The sequence below is a fragment of the Pyrus communis genome, chromosome 17, assembly GCF_963583255.1.
Source record: "Pyrus communis chromosome 17, drPyrComm1.1, whole genome shotgun sequence".
Classification (NCBI taxonomy): domain Eukaryota; kingdom Viridiplantae; phylum Streptophyta; class Magnoliopsida; order Rosales; family Rosaceae; genus Pyrus; species Pyrus communis.
In genome coordinates this window covers 20,638,510-20,661,192 of record NC_084819.1, presented here as the reverse complement: position 1 = coordinate 20,661,192, position 22,683 = coordinate 20,638,510, and the positions used below count along the sequence as shown (strand labels likewise).

General features: G+C 36.1%; 2 protein-coding genes and 1 long non-coding RNA gene across 3 annotated transcripts; 2 read left to right on the top strand and 1 right to left on the bottom strand.

The window, feature by feature from the left end:
* Positions 1–432: 432 nt before the first annotated feature.
* On the bottom strand, positions 433–4,424 carry LOC137722764 (AT-hook motif nuclear-localized protein 14-like). Its single transcript, XM_068461848.1, has 5 exons — positions 4,007–4,424; positions 2,938–2,990; positions 2,372–2,503; positions 1,355–1,507; positions 433–1,066 (listed from the first exon to the last, which is right to left on the bottom strand). Exons 1-5 carry the CDS (start codon positions 4,377–4,379, stop codon positions 719–721), a joined length of 1,059 nt encoding a protein of 352 aa, XP_068317949.1. The 5' UTR covers positions 4,380–4,424; the 3' UTR covers positions 433–718.
* Positions 4,425–13,024: 8,600 nt separating this feature from the next.
* LOC137721769 (uncharacterized) lies at positions 13,025–16,183 on the top strand. Its single transcript, XM_068460789.1, has 7 exons — positions 13,025–13,409; positions 13,503–13,583; positions 13,881–13,931; positions 14,025–14,110; positions 15,078–15,122; positions 15,399–15,493; positions 15,739–16,183. The coding sequence occupies exons 1-7, from the start codon at positions 13,121–13,123 to the stop codon at positions 16,112–16,114; spliced, it is 1,023 nt and encodes a 340-aa protein (XP_068316890.1). The 5' UTR covers positions 13,025–13,120; the 3' UTR covers positions 16,115–16,183.
* A 4,859-nt stretch (positions 16,184–21,042) lies between these two features.
* Positions 21,043–21,951, top strand: LOC137721879 (uncharacterized). The gene is made up of 3 exons (XR_011066735.1): positions 21,043–21,272; positions 21,575–21,635; positions 21,745–21,951. It is a non-coding gene; the product is annotated as an uncharacterized lncRNA (long non-coding RNA).
* Positions 21,952–22,683: the final 732 nt, after the last annotated feature.

Below are 22,683 nucleotides of genomic sequence, written 5' to 3'. Positions count from 1 at the left end.
TTAGAGAAAAGAAACTTGTATGACACATGTTCATATGTGAGTTTGTGACGTTCTATCCCAATAATCAATAATAAGAGGATATGTGAAAGAAAAAAAAACTAAAACACATCTTCATATTTGAACATTTAACATATACTGACAATTGTCAAGCATTAAAAAAAAAAAAATTACTTTTAAAATAACTAAATGCACTTCCCAACCGCTAAAAGTGCTTATGACAGTGTTTAGCATAAGTAATTCAAACTGCTTTTGGCTTTTGAAAAACTGCACTTGAAAGAAGCACCTTGTTAGGCACAACAAGTGTAGTTGCAGTTTCCATTAACGTGTACCCTAGAAAGAAAATTTAGCAGGCTTTCAGGCGAACGCGATTCAAACAATTTACACCGAGAAGGTGAAGAACCATTCGAGGCTCAAGCAGCTCATAACAAAAGCTTTGAAAGAGAGGCAGAACTGTGAATAATTTCCAAATGGATAAATATCGACAACCATATCCGGCAAAGTATAGAACAGATACTCGCCGGCGATACCTACGCACATACACCATGAGCAATATTGACGGCAGCGAGATATTTCAGAGGGTGGAGGTCACGGGTATGGAGCCATCATTTCTAATGAATGCTGCACACTACAAACAGAGTACGGTGACATAACGTTCTCGGGTCTGTATTATACAGCTATCTACGAAAAAACAGCGCTTTCAAATCCCAAAAGCAAATCCCTAATCTTGAATTTGATCGTAGTCCCCGTTCTCTGGAGATTGGTTCGGTGCACGGCCTCCTCTTCCTGTCAATTCATAAGCGCCTGAGGCTCTAGCATCCGGACCACCTCTCCAATCTGTGGGCCGTGAAGGTGCGACATGCATGCCTTGAAGCATGAAATGACTACCCCCCATAGGTTGCTGATCTTCATTTCCCCTGACAAGAGTTCTTCCAGAAGAGTCCAGTGTTGAGCGGAAGCCTCCGCTCATCATTTCCCCTGGCGATGGCAACTTGGTGGCAGAAGCATCTCCTTTTACACCAGCAGTCGCATCCTTTTTGGCATCAATCTGAAATGTGCCCACAATAACCTGTACGTGCAACAAACTAGTGTTTCGATAAATACAGCAGAACCAATTATGAAACATGCTAACTGAAACGAGCAGAGACTTCGGTTAAGAAGAAGAAAGAGTTACATAAATGTCCCAATGCCAAATAACATGGCAAAAAACCAATTTAAGGGATCAGATGGCATCCAAACCCCTTACTGCTTCAACGCAGAGACACAATAAGTAGCTAGTATCTTATGCCGCAGTTGTGCACTAAAACAATGTTACAAACGTTATTCAACCAAGAGTAAACTTGCTCTCAAATAGTACCTGCACAGGGCCTGCAGCCTTCAGGGGCCCACCAATTCCACCGCCAATGATTTGTCCGTCTGTATTAGATAGGCATACACTGAGCCCACCAGCCCTCCCTCCATGGTCAGCACGTACATAAGACCCAGATAATGAAATAATCTCAAAGCGACCCTAACATCAGAAAGAAATCATTATACTTTGATGAACTAAACATGAGGAAGATGATCAAGAAGGACTTAGCCAGACATATAATATTAATCTAAGGACTGACATAATACTTTCTTAGCAAGAATATGCACAGTTTGAAAACATTTTTTCATATATTTTTTTGTTTCCAACTTCCACAATTTCTGGATAGATAAGCATACGCACATTTACAAACTAATATTTTTATTTTCAAAAGAAACCACTGTAGGCATTAGTGACTCGTCATTTCCCCCTTTTCTCCCGCCGAACTACACACATACATGAGCAAAGACACATTGCCCAACTATACATGTAACAATGAACGAATAACTTGGACACTATTAAAATCAAAATTCAGCCACCCACATTGCTGTGGTTGGTACTTTTTCATCAATCATATGATACCCCTTCCTTTTGTAGGATTTACGGGGCAAAATGGCTCAGAACTGTACAGTCAAAAAGTTTTTTTTTATTTGAGAAAATAAGAAGAACAATCATTCAAAAAACATCTACCAACTAAATTAGAGGCAAGTGATAATTGTTATTTTCAGATTTCAGGCTAGCATCTTTGTTGTATCTCAGATTAACTGAATGAATGAACCGAGCAAAAATATCTATATACACACAATAGTAATGGCTGAACTTGTACATTTATGCTCCAACCGAGAGCCCACGGATAAATTAACCTGTGACAGTTCCTATACTTGCCCACCATAAATCAAATACCATATGGAAGGTCCACACTCATATATTGAACATAATACTGAATATGATATACCAAAAACTTCAAACACAATATATTTTAAGATAAAATTATCACACTAGGAAAAGGTTGAGGACAAAATTTACCTCATATGTAATGTTGCCTCCTGAAGTAGCTGGTTGGCGGAGAGACGCATTTGAGATGGTACCAGAAGCAGATAGAATGCATATTTCACGCTTACTTTGTTGCATGAAAAACATAATTTTCTGTCCCACATCCTGTTAGACATTTCACTAATCTGTATGAGCAGATAATACATAAAGAAAACACTATAACAGAAACAGCACATAATAACTGCACAAAAAGTCAACTCAGGCAAGGTAAACAACATAAGATGAGGCAACTGTTGATGTTATAAAAATACAATAGGATCTGCACTAAAGGTAAAGGAAACCATTTCTGTGAGGTTGTACAAAAACCACAAATATATTCAAGGAATTTTTCTATATCCCAGATCAGCATGTGACACATTGAAACACAAATGTAAAAAGAAAAAAATTCATTCATGGAATCAGAAACGAAAGAGATATATTCCAGTATCTGCAATTTATAAGAAAAAATGTGATTGAAAGGGCCAAACATGAAATAAACTGTCACGTTATTCCTAAATTAACTACACTATTGCTTTGAGAATTCATTAGGACATGCATACCTCCCCAGCAGCGACACTTAAAACGTGTGGTGTAAAACCTTGCCCTGCATTGCCTGCGTCAATCAATTAAGAGAAAAAGTACCACATGAGTAAAGTATGATTACTAATACCTCATTTTGTCAAACCAGAAAAATAAATTTACTTGGCATCACAGAAAAACAAGGATTATACATATATTAGGACAAAAAAGACTTTCAGAAGTGGGAAGAAAAAATATTCATATTTGTCAAGTGATATGCAGCATTCTTTAATGAAAACAGGTTTAATAAGTTCTAGAATTCTTAAAAAAACAAAACAAAGGGCTTGCTAAACCACAAAACAAGCCACTTTCAAAGTATTGAGATCACTTTTATACTCGGTATTTCCGAAACTAAACACCCTCTAATAGAAAGCTAGGTATACTATCCTTCAAAAGTAAAAACATAGGAGCTCATGAGCTTCTTATCAATATCTTACTCTCAAGCCAACCAAAGTTTCCACTTCCAAGGATGTGTGATCTAGGAAGATTTTGGTTCATGTAAATAAAAGTTACCAGATTAACTTATCTTCTCGTTTTACTTCCCCATAAGCTTATCATTTAAACAGGTGGGGAAGTTATTCTACTCCCATTTCAAAATTAACAATGCCAACCATGCCACCATTTGGCAATAATTAAACTAACACTACCAAAAGGTTACGACTTTGGGTGTGAGGAGACCGAACAACCGAAAACACTTACAAATTCAACCATTGGAACAAAACCCTCTAAAATGCAACGAATTTACAATAAACCATTACGGAAACAAAAATCAGAAAATAGGGCAAAGCACCAAGACACAATGTAAATAAAAAAACCCACATAAAATCGAAGCAATTGCCAATATAACCCGCCAAGAATCCGAAATTTCACAACCAAACACAAATAGGGCATTTCCAGAACACCCGTCCAGAACCAGCAAGTTTCAATATTTCCGCAAAAATGCAACCAAAATTTCCAAACCCATATCGAAATTGAAGAAATTAGCAGCACAAAACGAAGAATTTCAGTAATTGCAGAAAAAATCTAAAAGGGTATTTATTTGCAACCCACCAAAAGAAAACTGCTGGGATTTCTTGGTCGACCCAGAATACGAAGGCGAGACGGCACCGTGTTGGTCCTTCTTCTCCTTGGAGGACGAGGAGTGAGACGACGTCGTCGCTGCCTTCTTGGCCGCAAGAGCCTGCTCCGGCGTGCCATACTTTCTGGGCCGCCCCCGCTTCCTTTTGGGGGCCTCAAGTGGCGAGGTCACCGCCGAGGAGGGAACCGAGTGAGAGTACACCATGTGGGACCCATCAGTGGAGTGTGTGTTGGGAAAGAGCCCATTGGTCGGAGAGGGGGTGGTCGTGGCAGCGGAGCCGGTGGCGGTCGTGGCGGTGGTGGGGTGTTGGAAGTAGGAGCTCAGTTGGTTTTCATTGGGTTCCATTTTGAGTTTTAGAGAGAGAGAGAGTGCGTATCCGTCGAATAAACAAAATAATTATTTTATTTTTCTTCTTTTAGTTTTATTTTTTGCTTTGGTTTGCGCGTTTATTTGTGTGGTGTGATTTGGGCCGTCGGATTGGGTTTTAGGTTGTTGATTTGACATTTTGACTCCAGTCAACAGTTCACAATTTACGTTTTTTTTTTTCAAAAAATATTTATAACTATACTTTTCTTTATTTGTACGTAAAAAAAAATATTTTAATTGTGGATTTTAGGGTTTAGGATAAAATATAGTGTGGCTTAACTAAAATCTTTTATTTTAAGATAAAATATCATTGCACGAAAAAAAAATGCAAGTAAGAGATGCCAAATTAAGTATAAGAACCTCTATCTTAATCAATTGGTTTAATTCGTATTTGTTTTTATTACATGTTTTATTTTAATTACAAACGATATTATACACTAACATCTTTAAAAAGAAATGAAAAAGTTTGGATTGGCATGCGATGAATTAGAATGGAAGGCCTTGTAATTATCTCCTTAATAATTAATATCATGCATTCCTCATTATTGACGTAACTAATATATTCCAAATATAATTCTTTTATTGAACTTTTTAATCTTAATTAAAAATAGTTTATTCGGGAAACAATAGATTTTATTAAATTTTATGAGTTTAAATTCATTTCTGCTTTTTTGTTTAATATATTGCAAATTATGTTTGTTTTGGTGGTACAATTTCTGTTAATTGGCACCTCACAACCAACCCTAAGTTATTTCTCCAAATGATACATACCTGCTGGTGGGGCTTTGTTCACAAGTTAGTGCAAGTAATTATCAGATTTTTTTGGTTTGTACACCAGAAGAAGAACAATAGTGTAATGCTATTGTTGTGGAATATTGACGGTCCAATATAACTACATTTAAGAAACGTGAATTAGGTCAGTTAATTAAGATAGTGTTCAATCGGGTAACGCTTTGCACTTAAATTCAAATACATGGATATAAAAATACTGTGGAACTCCAGATATAGGTGGAGATCATGGAAATAAAGATACTGTGAAACTCCAAATTGATGGAAGAGAATTGGATTTGCTTGATGGGATGTATGATAAGCCTCTCTCATGCTTTTGGTTATTGTGGCATTGGATGGTCCTCGTGAGTTTCTCATTCAAGATTCTTACTTTCTTCTTTTAATTAAGGAATGATAGAAATTGACGTTTAACGGATTTTTCAGGACATAAACACGTATTATATACGAGCAACAAGTAATAGTGAATGGATCATACTGAATTGATTATGTGTTTGTATTAATGCTTACTTTTCTTTAATTAAAGAACGCTCGAGATTTTTATTGCGGTTTTTGAAGGTACAAGACACGTATTAAGTACGAGTATTATAAGTGGCTCATAAGATAATGTATTAAATCAGTCAGACAGTGTAGTAGGACTTTTAGTAAGGGCGCTAAAGCACTCTCAACAACTTATACATGTGTTCGTGTTGAGTACGTGCTCGTATTTTAGACGGAAATTAAGTTTGAAGGCGCTATGCTTGTGACTGGTTTCTCTTGGGATTTGCCTTTCCACCACCATGGTATTATGCCACAGCCCTCGGCAGTAATAAATTATGCAGATTTTTCCTACCATTTTTGTCCTTTGATGTTAGTATCGACATTTTATTTCCATTTGTGCTGAAAATTCGTACAGGTGCAGGCTTTAATTTGCTCGATCATCGTCGTGGTTGCTGTACTCGTTTTCTGTTAGCAGTAGCAGCTGGTGTTAAGTTGCTTCAAGAAAAGGAGAGAATTTCTGCCACAAATTGGTGACAAATGTCTCTTTCGTGACAAGTGTTGTATAGCTCATTTTTCTTACAGCAAACTCTCTTTTGTGACAAGGATCGCAATTTCTTGCATAGCTCATTTTCCTTACAACAAACTCTACAACGCTCATCCACTCAGTACTACGGTCTGGTGATATTCCTCTTCACTTGCAAGTGAGACGCTTTAGGTTCAAATCTCGTATATGATGAATTCGATACCAAATTCGGTTGCTCATTATGTACTTAGCTGAATTCCTCATCTTCTTAGTGTAAAATATATCATTGAAAACACTGCAGCACCCGAAATTATGTTTTTTCCTCGAGCTGGACTTGAGCGTTTAAGTCTCCAACATCCTTTTAGTATAAACGAAGAAGAAGAAAACCTTCAAATCACACAAATAGAGTTATAACAGTAGCTTAATTTTTCTTACAACGCAACATGTATACTATAGTCATAAACAACATGTATTGCGCCAATCACACAATTATTGTACTACTTGAGTTAAATAGAACTGTGAGTTTGAAGGAAAGTAGATGCATATCTGAAGCTTCTCTGAAAATGCATTTAAAGTGATTTTGAAATCCAAAATTAATTTCATCTAAACATTTTCAATCATTTTAAAGGCACTTCTAAGCGAACCAGTAAACACACGAAATTACCAATTACTTAACTATTTTATAAAATATCACAAGCGATGTAAGTGTGATGCAGACAATGTTTCCTTTATAGCTTTGAAGACAGGTGTCACGGGTTCTGCCCGATCACTTTTCAATCATTCTGGATCCCGTTGATTTTGTTTCAGGGTTTAAAACGCTCCTTGGAACTCCAAGTCTTTTTCTCTCGCTTGCTCCAAGCCATCGCCAACCAAGTTGATTGGATTCAAACTAGAAAGGTATGAGAATTTTTAATTTTTCTGAATTAATTTATATGTTTCCTGTTATTTGATGAATTGGGATGCTCTTTATGTGAATTAATTATTACTAAGAAATTTCTGGTTTGCTTTCGTTATATTCGAGTTCAATTTCTGATTTGAGCACTTGGTTTATGGAAGAAGTATGCTTGCTTCATGGTGTTACTTGGGTCTTTGCAAGTTGTTTTATATTCTAATATTAGTTTTTTTGAGTCCGGGTTTTTGTTACTAGTTTAACATTTTATTTCTAGCTCTCCATACTAAATTTGAGAGAAATGGGTAGGAGAAGATTGAGAGTGCTTGATATCTCTAACTTCATGCATGTTTTGTTTCTGATCATGCTTTTTTGTTGTTGTTGCTTGTATTTATAATTGTTTTCGGTTGCATTGTTCAGTGTCCTCGCACTAACCTTAGAAGGTTCAATTATTTCCAAGTGGTGGTCATAGTTGGCATTATTGTTTTGGAAATGGTAGTGGAATAATTGAACGATAAGCTTTTGGGGAAATAAACATAATATAATTTGGTAACTTCTTTTACTTGAATTAAAACTTGGCCTGGGTTGTTAAATTTCTCCCTGTAGATACATGGATTTTGTTCATAATAGTTCTAGAACTTATCACTCCTACTGTTTCATTTCTTGCTGAGGAGGGTGATGATAACTAGACACTTTTTCACGGCGGTTTAGAAATGTAGTCTATTACTTGAAAATTTCTTCACTTCTGAAAGTCCTTGTTAATGCATGATACAAGCAAATTTTTAAACATTAGTTGCAAGGGTAAATTTAGTGGGAATAGTGGTAAACTAGACATTTTTTTTCACGATGGATTAGGAATGTAGTATATTACTTGAACAAAGTTCTTGTTAATGCAGGATGCAAGCAAGAATTTACACCAATTTTTTAAACAGTAGTTGCAGGGGTAAACCTTAAGGGGGTAAATTTAGTGTGCATAGTGGAAATAATCGTAAGGCAACTGGTACAGTTGATGGGCTTTGCTTGACAAACTATATGTACACACCTCGCAACATGTCGCTAGTGGAATGTTAGACGGTCACCCCATTTCCTCACATGAAGTTGATGGGATCAAGTCAATGGAATGGTATGCACAGTCATAAGTCATCATATTTTAAGTGCTGATGTCAAAGTAAAGGAAGAAAAGGGTCGCGTGTTCTTGTTGACAACCCGAGTGGACAATTGGTTAAAATCATGGGTTAAGTGTAACCAATGTTTTAATGCAAGATATCCCCATCTTCTATTTCCAAACTTGCTATTGTTATTGATGTAAATTTCAAGACTTAACATACTTAGGATAAGGCTTTCTTTAATATGTTGCATTAAAACATGGTTAAGCTAAAAAGATAACACACACAACTTGACATAACTGAGCAGACTGAATCTCGAAATGCTTATCCATGCTTTCATTGGCACACCATTTGTTCTTCTTCAACCATTTCCTGACTTAGGCACATCTTCCAACTCTTCACCATCATCTATCAAACTGTCACTGTGAAAGGATCTATCACACGCTTCTGGAACAGATGATCATATCCTTTCAATCTTTGAGTGTGACAGTGACAGTTTGATAGATAATGGTAAAGAGGTGGAAGATGTGCCTAAGTTGGAAAATGACTGAAGAAGAGCAAAGGTGTGCCAATGAAAGCATGGATAAGCATTCTGAGATCCAAGCTGCTTAGTTATGTTAAGTTGTGTGGGTTATCTCTTTAGCTTATCCATGTTTTAATGCAACATATTAAAGAAAACCTTATCCTAAATATATTAAGTCTCGAAATTTACATCACTAACAAAAACAAGTTTGGAAATGGAAGATGGAGATATCTTGCATTAAAACATGGGTTACACTTAACCCATGATTTTAAACAAGCGTCTACTCGGGTTGTCAACAAGAACACGCGACCCTTTTCGTCCTTTACTTTGACATCAGCACTTAAAATATGATGAATTCTGATTTTGAACGATTGTGCATACCATTCCATCGACTTAATCTCATCAACTTCATACAAGGAAACAAGGTGAACTTCTAACATTCTACTAGTAACATGTGGAATGCGAGGTGTGTACATATAGTATGTCAAGCAACATCCATCAACTGTACTAGTTGCCTCACAATTATTTTTACTATGCATACTAAATTTACCCTCTTGAAGTTTACCCCTACAACTACTATTTAAAAAATTAGTGTAAATTCTTGCTTGCATTAACAAGAACTTTCAAAAGAGAAGAAATATTTCTATTTTTAAAGTAACATACTACATTCCTAAACCACCATAAAAAAAGTGTCTAGTTATCATCTCCCTCCTCAACAAGAAATAAAACGGTAGGAGTGATAAGTTCTAGAACTATTATTGTCACATCCTGGCCTAGGCCCTTACTTCATCACGAGCTCGACTCCACCGCCGTAGCACGATATTGTCCGCTTTGGACCCTGACTACGTCCTCACGGTTTTATTTCTGGGCTTCGAAGTTAAGCGAGTAGCGCGGTTTTATTTCTGAGGTTCGAAGTTAAGCGAGTAGCACGAGCTGGGATGTGACAATTATGAACAAAACAAAAAGAGCTTGGAAAACCATAAAATCCATGTATCTAGAGGAAGAAATTTAACAACTCCAGCCAAGTTTTAATTCCAGTAAAAGAAGTTACCAAATTATCTTCTGTTTATTTCCCCAAAAACTTATCGTTCAAACACGTGAAAGTTATTCCACTACCATTTCCAAAACCATAATGCCAACTACGAGCACCATTTGGAAATAATTGAACTCAACACTTTCGAAAGGTTAGTGCTATGACACTGAACAATTCAACCGAAAACAATTATAAATACAAGCAACAATCATGCAAGTCCATAATCAACCTACACCAATTCATGTACTAACCTAACACAACAATCCCTTCGCCAAGTACTGATAATGGTATGTACTCATCTGTCAGTCCAACTTTTGCAAAGCAATTAAAATTTTTGAAACAGAAAAACTTACAGAAACCAAGCCAAACATGCATGAATTCAGAGGCATCAAGCACTCTCAATCTTACCCTATCATTACTTAGTATGGAGAGCTAGAAATAAAATGTTAAACTAGTAACAAAAAAAGGGACTCAAAAAAACTAATATTGGAGAAGGTCTGCAATCAGGGAGTTTTATGTTTTCTGGGTCGGCTTGCCGTGCAGTCAATCCCATCATGGATTTAAGCTTAAACCCACTGCAGATTTTTTTTTTTCTTGGTGTGTTTTCTAGGTTTCTGGGTTCGATTTTGCAGGTTGGATCTGGATTTGAAAAATGGAACGACTGCATTTTTTTTTTCTTTTGAATTTTGCAGGATATGGATTTGAAAATGGTTGTGGAAGCAAGTAAGAAGCAGATGGGAGGGGCGAAGTGAGGAGAGGTGAAGCGGATAGAGGTGGTCTTAGCAGTCCACCCGATTTCGGGGGGCCTCCCTAAGGTCCTTTAGCGAATCGTTCAGTCGGGGTTGGTGTAGGTGAGAATCATTAACGCTAGTCCGTGCGTGCAACAAACATGGGATTACATTGACATTTGGTCCAGTCCAAGCCAGCGAAAGCTAGCGAGCTCAAACAAACACACCGTTACCATAAGAGAACTAACAGAACAGGCTAAAATTAAAATACCCAATTTCACAGCAATAGGTCATCAAAAACAATAACATCCATGTTCGCTTTTCGAGAAACGGTAAGAAAATTCGGCCAAGAGCTCGCCTTCCAGTTCGTCAGAAAATCATCATGGAACGTATTCTCCGATTTACAAAATCTTTCACAGCTTAATGAGTCTTGCAATAAAAACCCTAAAAGCGAGAAAATTTGCAAAATTGGCTAACATATATATGAGATTCAATTCAGTTCGTGACGAAACTCGAAAAAAAACGAACCGAAACATATGCATATGACGAGAGAGAGAAAGAGAGAGAGAGAGAGAGAAAGAGAGATAAGGACTTACAGTGGATGAACAAAACTTTGCTGAAGATTTGGGGAAAGAGCTTCAATGGCAGATAAGGTGGGGGGAAATCTCAGAGTAGTCCGGTTGCGGCTTGAAAGAGAGTTTTAACTCTTGTGCTGTTGGGGAGTCAATATTAGGGCTGACTCATTCACAATCGTACGTTCTTTTTTTTTTTTTTGGGCTGGGCCCAAGTTATGTATTGATGGAATTTTTCAGTTCTCCAAAGTCCAGACCCAACAATTTTTTTGCATATTTTAAATTCCAATTTTACCATTGTGACAAATCTTTTTTTTTTTTTTTTGTTCTTTTGAGAAATAAAAAATAAAAATGTGTTGAAGGTTAGGAGAGGGATGGCAGAGAGAGAGAAAGGCAAGAATCATATGAGGACGTAGGGCTTCTCATTCTGCTCATACAATGCAACCAGAACTTCCCCACATAAAAAATCACAAAAATATATGAAAAATACAACAGAAAAAGAAAATGTGCATCAAATTAGTCAATAAAAAGAACACAACCCACAAAATAAACGAGGAAAAGTCTCAAACATTAACAAACCTTTGGTGAGGACATCAAGAACTCCACTGGATTCTAACTACTTCCTGAATGCTGAGGTGCGTTGGGGGATATTTTTCCGGGATTGTTTCTTTCGATTTGGTCTAGCTGTGGGTGGAAGCTCTAATGGTTTGAATTTCTTCTTATTTTCGGGAAGTGTTTTTCGTACTTTATTTTCCGTAGTACATTTTTTGGTTTTTATTTTTTTTTTTATCAAACGATAAATTTTATTAGATTAGATTTTAGATTAGTCACCGATAGGGTTTGAACTCACGTTGTCATGCAATGACTCAACTCATTTCCACCACTATGATAAATGGCCATTTACACATTTTTTGGTATTTAGTTGTGTACAAATGTTATACTTTGAAATGTTGATTCTCTTTATCATAATAATTTGCCTTTTTATTTTTCCTACCTTCCCACTTATCTCATCACAAGTGGATTCCATTTACCCATCTAACTTCAAATTTTTGGAGCTCTCTTATTATATCTTTCCAGAGTAATGAGCTTAAGAATTCTAAAAAGAAAAGAAAACACCTAGCGATTGAACGTTATGAGTCGCATGGAGGAAAACTCAAACGATTTAAAAAGGTAAAAAAAACCTGCAAATGCATTTGTGTATTGTGTTTCATTTATTATTAAAACCCATTACTAAAAGACACGTCTTGACACACTTCATCTTAATCGTTCAATATATTTTCTTCAGCAGCTTCGGCTTAGAGGATGAGATGAACAGAGGTTTATATGGTTTGTCCTTGGACGTTCTGGGCACTTTTCCGACCAGTGGAGCCCTTTATCCCTACAGTAGTTGCAATATGCGACAATAAGACGTCCTTTGGAGGAACCACCAGGATGGGCACAACGGTTGGGGTTTTTGTAGAGTCGACGATCCAAAAGACCACAAACTACACCATAACCATCGCCAACAAAAGCGCCGGTGGGACACCATTCCAGTATGGGCAGGAGGAACTGAAGTGCTCATTTTCCTTACGGCAAACTCTACATTGCCCGAAATTATGCTTTTCTTGTTCTGTTTTTTCCTCGAGCTGGAGTTGAGCCTTCGAGTCTCCAACGTCCTTTAGTAAACATTTTTTGTTTTCTGTTTGTTAGCAGTTCCATTGTTAAATACACGAAGAAGAAGAAGAAAACTTCCAAATCACACGTATAGAGTAAAAACCATAACCTATTTTTTCTTGCAACACAACATGTATACTATAGAGTTACAAACAACATGTATTGAGCCAATTACACAATTATTAAGTAGCAACTGTGAATATATATATATATATTCAGAGTAGCAACCCTAAATATAGTATACATACTGTGTACCAACTCTGAATATATATATATATATATATATATATATATATATATGCGCAACAGTTTATTGAAAATGTCTTAGTGATTGTGCAGACCTATTCCCGACCATCTCCATACTAGGCATGTTACATTCGTACCAGAGACCGACGACGCGAGAGAGAAAGTAGAGAGAGAGAGAGAGATGGAGATGGCGAGGAAGAATTGTGGGGTTTTGATACGAGAGACGATGATCGGGATTGGGATTGGCAATCGCTATAACCCCCGAATCCCCATCCCAATCCCAGGTCGTCTTCTTCATCATCACCGTACGGTCCAAACCCTAGCCCCCCCAAATTCAATGCCAACAACCACCGCAGCAGCAGCATCTGCCATTCCTTCCTCCAAGGCATCCGCCTCCTCCTTGGCCTCACTCCCAGCCAGGGTCTCCGCCTCCGGTGCACTCTCGGCCTCGGCCTTAGGCCCAGGCTCAAGTAAGTACCCCCTCCCGCTCGCTCTTTCTCTCTCTCTCTTTCTGTTTTTTATCATCTATCTGCCACTGACTTCGCTGCCGGCTGTTTCTACAGAACTTCTGTTTCCGAGTCCCCAAGACATGATCATGTTGACGGAAAAGAAGGAATATAAGAGAGCAATTAAACAAGTTAAAGGTAAACAACTGCAGATTACTACCTAGTATTGCATTGGATTGAACACAACATGTATGATTTGGACTAGTTAGTTAATTACATTATAATGAGAAAAAACAATCATGAAAAAAGGATCCATAATCTGATCAGAATTGCTTCCCAATTCCCACCCACAAGTGCATATTCAATTCAGTTGGAACTTGGATATTCCTCCCTTGCTGGCTGGCTTTCCAAAAGGACCGCCTTTGCATTTAACATGGACAAAAAACTTTCAAAACCTTGCTTGTTATTCTACGCAGCTTCTTATTTATTTTGTAGGTGGACGTTTGCCAGCAGTTTTCTACTTTACTGAAGCCGCTTGCCCAAATAGTAAGTTGTGATGCAAAACAATTTTATCAGTCAAGTTATTTCTTGTAAACTGCTCCTCTGCAACTTGTATTTGGGTGTACTATTCTTTTGCAGCCGTCACGTACTCAATTCCAATCGTTCGAAAGATCAGGGAGCATTTCCCACATGTAAAACTATATAAGGTTCTGATTACAGTTGAGGTATGGTATCCTAATCTGCTAACTTGATTGGATCATTTGGGAACTATATTTTCATATTGTAAACTGTTTGTATCCCATCTTAAGATTAAGGTGAAAACAACATGTGGGTTCTAGTTTTTTTAATCTTAATAAATTACTAGACAAGTATTTAACTTTTGTTTTTCACTACTGGCCATCTGGCAGTTGCTATACTGTTTGAAATTAAAGTTTTTTACTTTTGTTTTTTTATAATGATTTCTTTATGAAAGCAACATTTTTTTTTTCCCAACAGGATCGTATTATAATGTGAAGCTAGGAAGTAGAAACAATGTTAAGAATATTTAAATTCATTTCACAAATTCTATGTAAAATGCTCTTCTGTACCAAAACAAAATTCAAATTTCTTTTGGTTTCATGGATAACTTGGCGAGCAAAGGGAACTTCATTTTGGATTACATGATAACATCAGTAGTGCATAAGTTCAAAAACAAATTAATGAATAACAAATGAAAATCATTGATTTAATATGACATGGAGGTATACAGTTCACCCACTAGAGTTCATATAAATATTAGACCAAAGATTGTAAAATTCTATGATTTTACCTTTTACTTTCCAAATATATATAAGAACTGTTGTAAATAGAATTTAGCAGTCCATGATACTAAGAAGAAATAAGTTTTCTATCATAAATCATGTTTCTTCTGAGAGTTTTTCTGGGCAGTTTGTGATCGCATCACAAATCACAATGCTTAGTGCAACTAGGTGCATCTTTATCTCTTTTGCTTACCCTGTTCTATACATTGCCTTGGTAAAACATACATAAATATTGTCACACCTGATAAAGCAAATTTGCTGGAGTATCAATCTTTTATTTCGATACTCTAATTATCATTTGTCTTGCAGTATGGTATATAGAAGGCTTATGGTATTATATCTTGTTATGCCCTTTAAATTATTGTCCTAACATTGTTTATTCTATTTATAGAGCGACTTGCGCCCAATAGCATATGATTTGGCTGTTTGCATTTTTGTAAGTGATTCTGTCCCTTTTGTTATCATTGCATGTTCGTAACATAATTAGTTCATTGATTGCTCATGTATGTAACCTTTGTGTTTTTATTATGATTAAAAAACTTGTGGTGTTTTCTTACCATCTGCTAATTGAAAGTTTAGAATAGCTATACTTGCTATACATATATATTTGTATTGGCTAATTAGGCCGTTAGATTAAGCTGAGTAAATAATTCAGCCTTGCTTTCATCTAAAAATTGCAAATTAATTTGATGACCTGTGCATTTTGCTGCAGCCAACATTCCTTTTCTATCAAAACGGGGTTAAGGTTGATGAGATTGTTGGTGGTCATGCTGATCCCGTGATGGATATGTGTGAAAAACTTTACAGGTAATTCTTTTCTTCATTTTTTTACATTTGTTTGTTTTTGCATATTTGTGAATGCAGTCGTATATATTGGTGCCTTTGGGGTTTTTGATGGTTCAATTTAAGTTTACATCTATGTGATCACGCGCAGTATCTCACTTGTTTTGGATTTATATCTGTCTCTCTTATATATATATAGTTAGTTAGTTAGTTAGTTAGTTACTAAACCCTATTATTGACCTTCCTCATATGTGTACTTTCCAATAAAGATACGTCAGGCCAGTTGAAACCCCTCAGCGGACGAGGTCATCCTGGAAGGGGAAAACGGATACTCAACAACTTGTCCTACAAGCTAAGAAAGATGAGAATGACGTAGTAGTTGCAGGAGGGTGGAAAGTGGGAGATGGTTCGATGTTCTTCCAATGGAAAGGTGGTGCGGTAGCTGTTGATAGTAGTGACGTACCTTCAGTTAGTGAAGTGATGAAGGATGTTGAATCTTTATGTACAGCACCAAGGGGTTTCAGTATGTGGTGTTTTGCGAAAGGACTATTTATAGCTAAGCCTGAGAAGAGAGTGGTATTTTCAAACATTAAAGATCCTGGGCTCAAGATTGGTTGGTTTCGTGAAGAAATGGAGGTGGAATAAGTTGGATGCACTTAAATTTATGAATTGTATTATATGCTGTTGACATCATATATATGGTTCGGATGGGTGGGTTTATTTAAATTTGGACAAGTAAGTTGTACTAGTAGATGTTTGTGCTACGTTGACTCTTATTTGATTATATAATATTGAGCCTATCTTTGGTTTCCTTCTGGTACTAGCATTGTTATTATCTGCCAGTGCAACAATTTTTTGCCCATTTTATCATATGTTTACCAGCTGTGATTTGTCAGAACTGTTCTCCTAAACCCTAGAGGTTTAGAGAAAATGGGTGTCACCCACCGTTTGGTCTTTTAATCTAACGGTAGGTGCTTATTTTTAAGTTGTACTTTATCTTATACCGCCGTTGGATTAAGATCAATACCACCGTTGGATTAAGATCAATACCACCGTTTGATCTTTGATCTAACTGTAGGTGCTCGTTTAACTTTTCTGTTGTACACTTTTTATCTTTCACCGTTGGATTAAGATCAAACCCACCATTTGATCTTTTATCTAACAATAGTAAGTGACCACTATTTCCATCATTATGGTGGAACATGACTCGGGGAGATAGTAAAATGACTGATACTTAGTTTAGTGAAAGCTATGGGTTCAATGTTAAATGCTCCATCATCATAGTGGATCTCAAGAAAACTGCCACATGCTTGATCGATGCATTATATTACTAAGGAATGAAAAATCAGTCAAAACTGTTTGGGGTTCATTCATATAGCAGAAACGGTACAAGAGTAACATAAAACTTTTCCAGAAGCCGATAATATATAGCACTCCAAAGTTGTCATCTGTCTTGCACTCAGTAGTGCATGCACAAGTGCAACATGACGACTATTATCGAGTGCTATTACGTAAATAAGCAAACAAGTTGAGCGTTACACTCAATCGTGCAATATGACGACTATTATCGAGTGCTATTACGTAAATAAACAAACAAGTCGAGCGTTACATTTACTTACATAATTATCCAAATTCCAAACCAGCACACTAAGTGGTCTGGACCATAGTGTCAACAACCTCACATAACAAGATTCATAATCCTAATATAAATAAATACATTATTCCTAAGGCATGTTGGCATACAGCCATTCATCAGAAAACATCTCTCCTTCTTCCCCCTCAGCCATCTCACTACACAGCCATTCAAGCTTGGCATCATCATCTTGCAGCTTGGAAAATGTCTCTCTCTTCTCCTGAGATAAAAATAGCCCCTTTGCAAACCACCATAGCTTGTCACCGGGTTCTACCCCAGGTAAAGACTCAACTGCCTCCATCGCTTTAGGATATGACGATGCAACAAAACTAATCGGAAGTACCTCAACAAGTTGTGACGGATCCACTCCACCTTTTATAGCTTGTCTTCTCCTTTTCTTCATCCCAGATGGACTAATTTACACACATTAAGCAAGTCATCAGACGATCGAGGATATTCAACATATATGATTCCATTAACAAATACACAAAATCAGCAAACAAAAAGTAACCAAGAGATTGACCACCAAAAAAAAGAAAAAAGAAACCAAGAGATTGAAGGATTACTTGTAAACATTTGCGAGAGTCTTTAACAAGCTGTTGATAGAAGGTTTGGCAAGTTCATCAACCTTTTCCCCTTTTAGAAAGAAACGGAACGTTGGCTGCAGAAAAATGCACACATCAGCACAATGAGGTTTCAAGAACAGACACGTGCGCTATAAAAAATACAAGGATCAAATCATTTACCGTCTTGTAAACTCCCACCCAGCACAATGAGGAACAACCTGCAGTCTATAGATAAAATATAGAACGTCAGGTTCACAAATTTAAAGGCATAATAAAAAGAAGTTATCGTATGATTCTTCTATGTGCAGCTACACGACGGATCATAATTTATATCATTAAGTAATCTTTTACCCATAACAGTTTAGCATGCTTGTTGCTCCTAGGAAAAGAATAAGGACTAGGGATCTAGACTATTCAGCTATTAGCACATAACGAGGAAGTAATCAGAGAATTGCTAAGTTAGCGAGCGTTTCGAATAACTATTAAAATGTTCAAAAATACAGGAACTAACTATTGAACTGAACTTAGACCCGTAACTAGATTCCGTACCTTGAAAAAGCAAACCCTAAATTTTGTAATGTGTGGGTAAAACACACACATGTAATTCAAGATTGGATCATCACTCGAGTAAGAGACTGCACAAGAAGAAACACCGATTATTATTGGGTTTAGGGTTTAAGGTTTACTTAATTGATTACAGTAAATTCAAAGGAAAATTAATAAAAAAATAATTTAAAAACTTTAAGTTTTAATGATAATAACAAAATAAAGGATAAATTGAATAGTACTAGGTTTGACTTTTTAGTGTAAAAATGTTATTTTTCGTTAAAGTAAACAGTACCAGACTTTTCGTTAAAACTTCCTAAATTCAATTCATTGCACAAAAAAAAGGAAAGGGAATTCGATCATTACAACTTACCAGAACTTGATCCCCGACGTTCGGTGAAGTAGAAAACCGCTGAAAGACTTTCATCTGTACCAATAAATTACCAGAAAACAAAATTATACCCTAAAACAAAACATTTTCAAAAAGAAATTACTAGTAAAATAATAGCATGTACACCTTCAACTTGTTTGAGTGCATCGTCATATTCGGGTGCGACATTCAAGAAGAAAACGTTGGGAGGAGGACGAGGAGCCGGATCTCGATCTCCATCTGGAAGTGGAACCGAGTGCTTGTGTCTCACAAAATGGAGGTTTGGGTTTGGGTGGTAGTTAAGGAGGGAACAAGGGTAGTAGACGGAGGAGGTGGCGGCAGCAGGGGCGGCGGCTAATTTCCAATTAATTGCCGTCTGTGGTGGGGAAGTTTTCGATGGTCTGGAGGAGTTTAGAGTTTGGACAGAATTAGAAAGGAGACGTGCGCAGAGCTGGTGCTTGTTGCGATTTCCCCCGACCAACTGCCGCGTCAAAACCCCGCCGAAATTCATCCTCGCCATTTTCGCCTCTCTCGATCTCGATTCGCTGATCCCTAAAACCGGCGGTTGTAAATAATAGGGTTTAGCCTGGGCGAATTTCAATCACAAGCCCAATCACTTCTCAAAGTCAAATCGTTGAAGAAGACTCACAAGTCAAACTTAAATCCATGCATAAAGTACGAAATGAAATAATAGTTTATTGGACGCCAAGTCCATACAAATCACGTAAATATATAATGTCAAGCTGTGTTGCGTATTGTAATTCTCAGTTTACTACCGTGAAGTTTTTTGGTTTTCAAAATTTCATACATCAAGTGATAATTGTGGAACACTTTCATACATTTGTTAAGCTTTTTCTTTAAACAATCATTAACCTGTGATGTGGCGCTAGATCTGACAATTTCTTACACGATCCGTTAACACGACACAAAAATAACAGATTTTGAATCAATACTAATCGGGTCACCCGTTATGAACCTGTTAATAACTGATTTATACCTTAGTAACCCGTGTAAATTGAGCAAAGAGCATATTGACAATTTAAAGTACCATTTCCAAAAGAATTGATACACAAATGAAGTAGTATTTCGACTAAACCCCGCGAACAATGACCGCTTAGTTGCATACCAACGATCATATGTTCAAAGCTCTCAAAATTCTCAACACGGTTCACACTTACTCTAGGTGTATTATAAACTGGTCAGAAACAATATCGTAAGGGTTGACAATACGAGCAAAAATGTGTGCAATGACAATGAGATTTAAAACGAAAATGCAAACCCGAAAAAGCTAACATCCAACTTTTGATGTGAAAGAATATGTAAGTAATAATAACATCTGAATTCTTGAGCAATTATTCAAACAAATGAACTCACTCAAGTGCAGATGAAGGGTTCTCGTTCTGCTCATACAATGCAACCGGGACTTCCCCATATAAAAAATCACAAAAATATATGAAAAATAAAACAGAAAAATAAAATGTGCATCAAATTAGTCAATAAAAAGAACACAACCCACAAAATAAACCAGGAAAAGTCTCAAACTTCAACAAACCTTTGGTGAGGACATCAAGAACTCCACTGGATTCTAACTACTTCCTGAATGCTGAGGTGGGATGGGGGGGTATTTTCTGGGGTTGTTTCTTTCGATTTGATCTAGCTGTAAGTGGAAGCTTTGGACTACCTTATTGCTGCTGCTAACGGTCCAAAGAGGATCAGTGGGTCAAAACCACAGTTTTCGTTATTTTAATTGGGAAAAGATAATTGATTGAATTTCTTCTTATTTTCGGGAAGTGTTTTTCGCACTTTATTTTCTGTAGTACATTTTTTGGTTTTCTTTCTTTTTTTTTTTTTTGGCAAAACAATAGATTTTATTAGATTAGATTTTAGATTAGTCACCGACGAGGTTTAAACTCACGTTATTATGCAAGGACTTAACTCCTTTCTATCACTGTGGTAAAATATCATTTGCACATTTTTTTGGTATTTAGTTGTGTACAAATGTTATACTTTGAATTCTTGATTCTCTTTATCATAATAATTTGCCTTTTTATTTTTCCTACCTTCACGCTTATCTCGTCACATATGGATTCCATTTACCCATCTAACTTCAAATGATGTATTCAATTGGGATTTTGAAAGATTTTAATTCTTTTAATAAATTTAGGTATTTTCAATCAAGTTTTTCAGTGATTCTTCGAGATTTAAAATGTATTCCATCAGGATTTTAAGATAGTTTATTAAAAATGAAAATTAATGAAAATGGCTTCACAACTTTGAATCTTAACCAAAAATCACATAAACTTTATTTAATGATTAGGATAAACCAAACATTAAATCAACCCAATCAAAATTGGCCCAAACAATGAGTTTTCGATTTTACCCTGATGGCAACACATTCTCCCGTTTATTTCATCCGCTTCACTTCAGATGAAATAAAAAAAACTTTTGTACGGTTTCTACAAGTTTCTACAGATCTCATGTCATTTTCTCTCTGCTATTTTCTCAATTTATAATTTCGATCTGATCGTCTACGATAAAGATGACCCCACCCTTGTGATCCATGAGGAAGTCAAGGCCAAGAAGAGTTCGAGAAGTTCGGAACGCTCCCGACCAGTCTTCCACTGATAACTAGAAGTTCGAGCGAGTTCTGACAATCATCAGAGATAGCTTAAAGATGGACTCCAAGAGGTAACTATAAATTTGGTTTCGAATTTGTGAAAAAGTGTGGATTTGTTTCTCTCTATTTATTTTCTGCATATTTGGGGTCTTCTAGGTGTGATTATGTTGACTATTTCTGGGCTTTTGCAATATTTTACTCATATCCTTTTCAAGTGATTTTTTTAGAAGATGAAATGATTAAGTGTTTGGAGTTTTCTGGTTGCTTTTGATTTGTAGAACTTTTATTGTTTAAATTAATAAATGAATTATTTTTTAAATGTAAAGATTGGTTGGTCTGCAGTAGAATTGAACATTTGAATCTGTTTTCACAGCTTGCTGCAAGAGAAGATAAATATGCAAGTCAAATTTGCAATCAAGAACGATGTCACCGAAGTACCATTTTCATGAAACTTAAGCATTCAATTTAGCTTTCAATTTTTATTTTGTTTTATATTTTGATTTGGCCTATGATGCACTCTCATTGTCCTCTTGATTCCTGCAGCTGATTGAAAATACCCCGTTGGTATATCTCAACAATATTTGTTTTGGATGGTTGCGTAGCACGAATTGCTGCCAAGCTAGAGTCAATGGAACTCTGCGCTTGTGTAAAGGGCAGGCATTTTCTTTGCACTTTTCCCTAAGGGATATTGATTTTGTTGTCCTTATGCAAAAGAAATCAATACTCAAGGTTCATACACATTTGATCTTGAATTTGTATATGCAGGAGTGAATATTGTATGATCAAGGTTTTTAATTTTCAGAAATTGTCAATGTCTAGTTTAAAAAATAGTGATATTAAATTGATTGACTATTTATGAAATTTTCATAGGTACTACACTATTTATTAAACTGACTGATTATTTATGAAACTGACACATTTATTACACTATTTATTAAGCTTAATATTTATGAAACTGACACGGGTACTACACTATTTATTAAATTGACTGACTATTTATGAAATTGATACGGGTACTACACTATTTGTTAAACTGACTAACTATTTATGAAATTGATATATGTACTACATTATTTCTTAAACTGATTGACTATTTATGAAACTGACACATGTACTACACTATTTATTAAGCTCACTATTTATGAAACTGACACGGGTACTACACTATTTATTAAATTGATTGATTATTTATGAAATTGATACGGGTACTACACTATTTATTAAATTGACTAATTATTTATGAAACTGATACATGTACTACACTATTTCTTAAACTGACTGATTATTTATGAAATTGACATATGTACTACACTATTTATGAAACTGACACGGGCACTCACTATTTTTATTAAATTGACTGACTATTTATGAAATTGATACGGATACTACACGATTTTTTAAACTGACTGACTATTTATCAAACTGACACATATACTACACTATTTATGAAACTGATACGGGCACTCACTATTTTTATTAAAC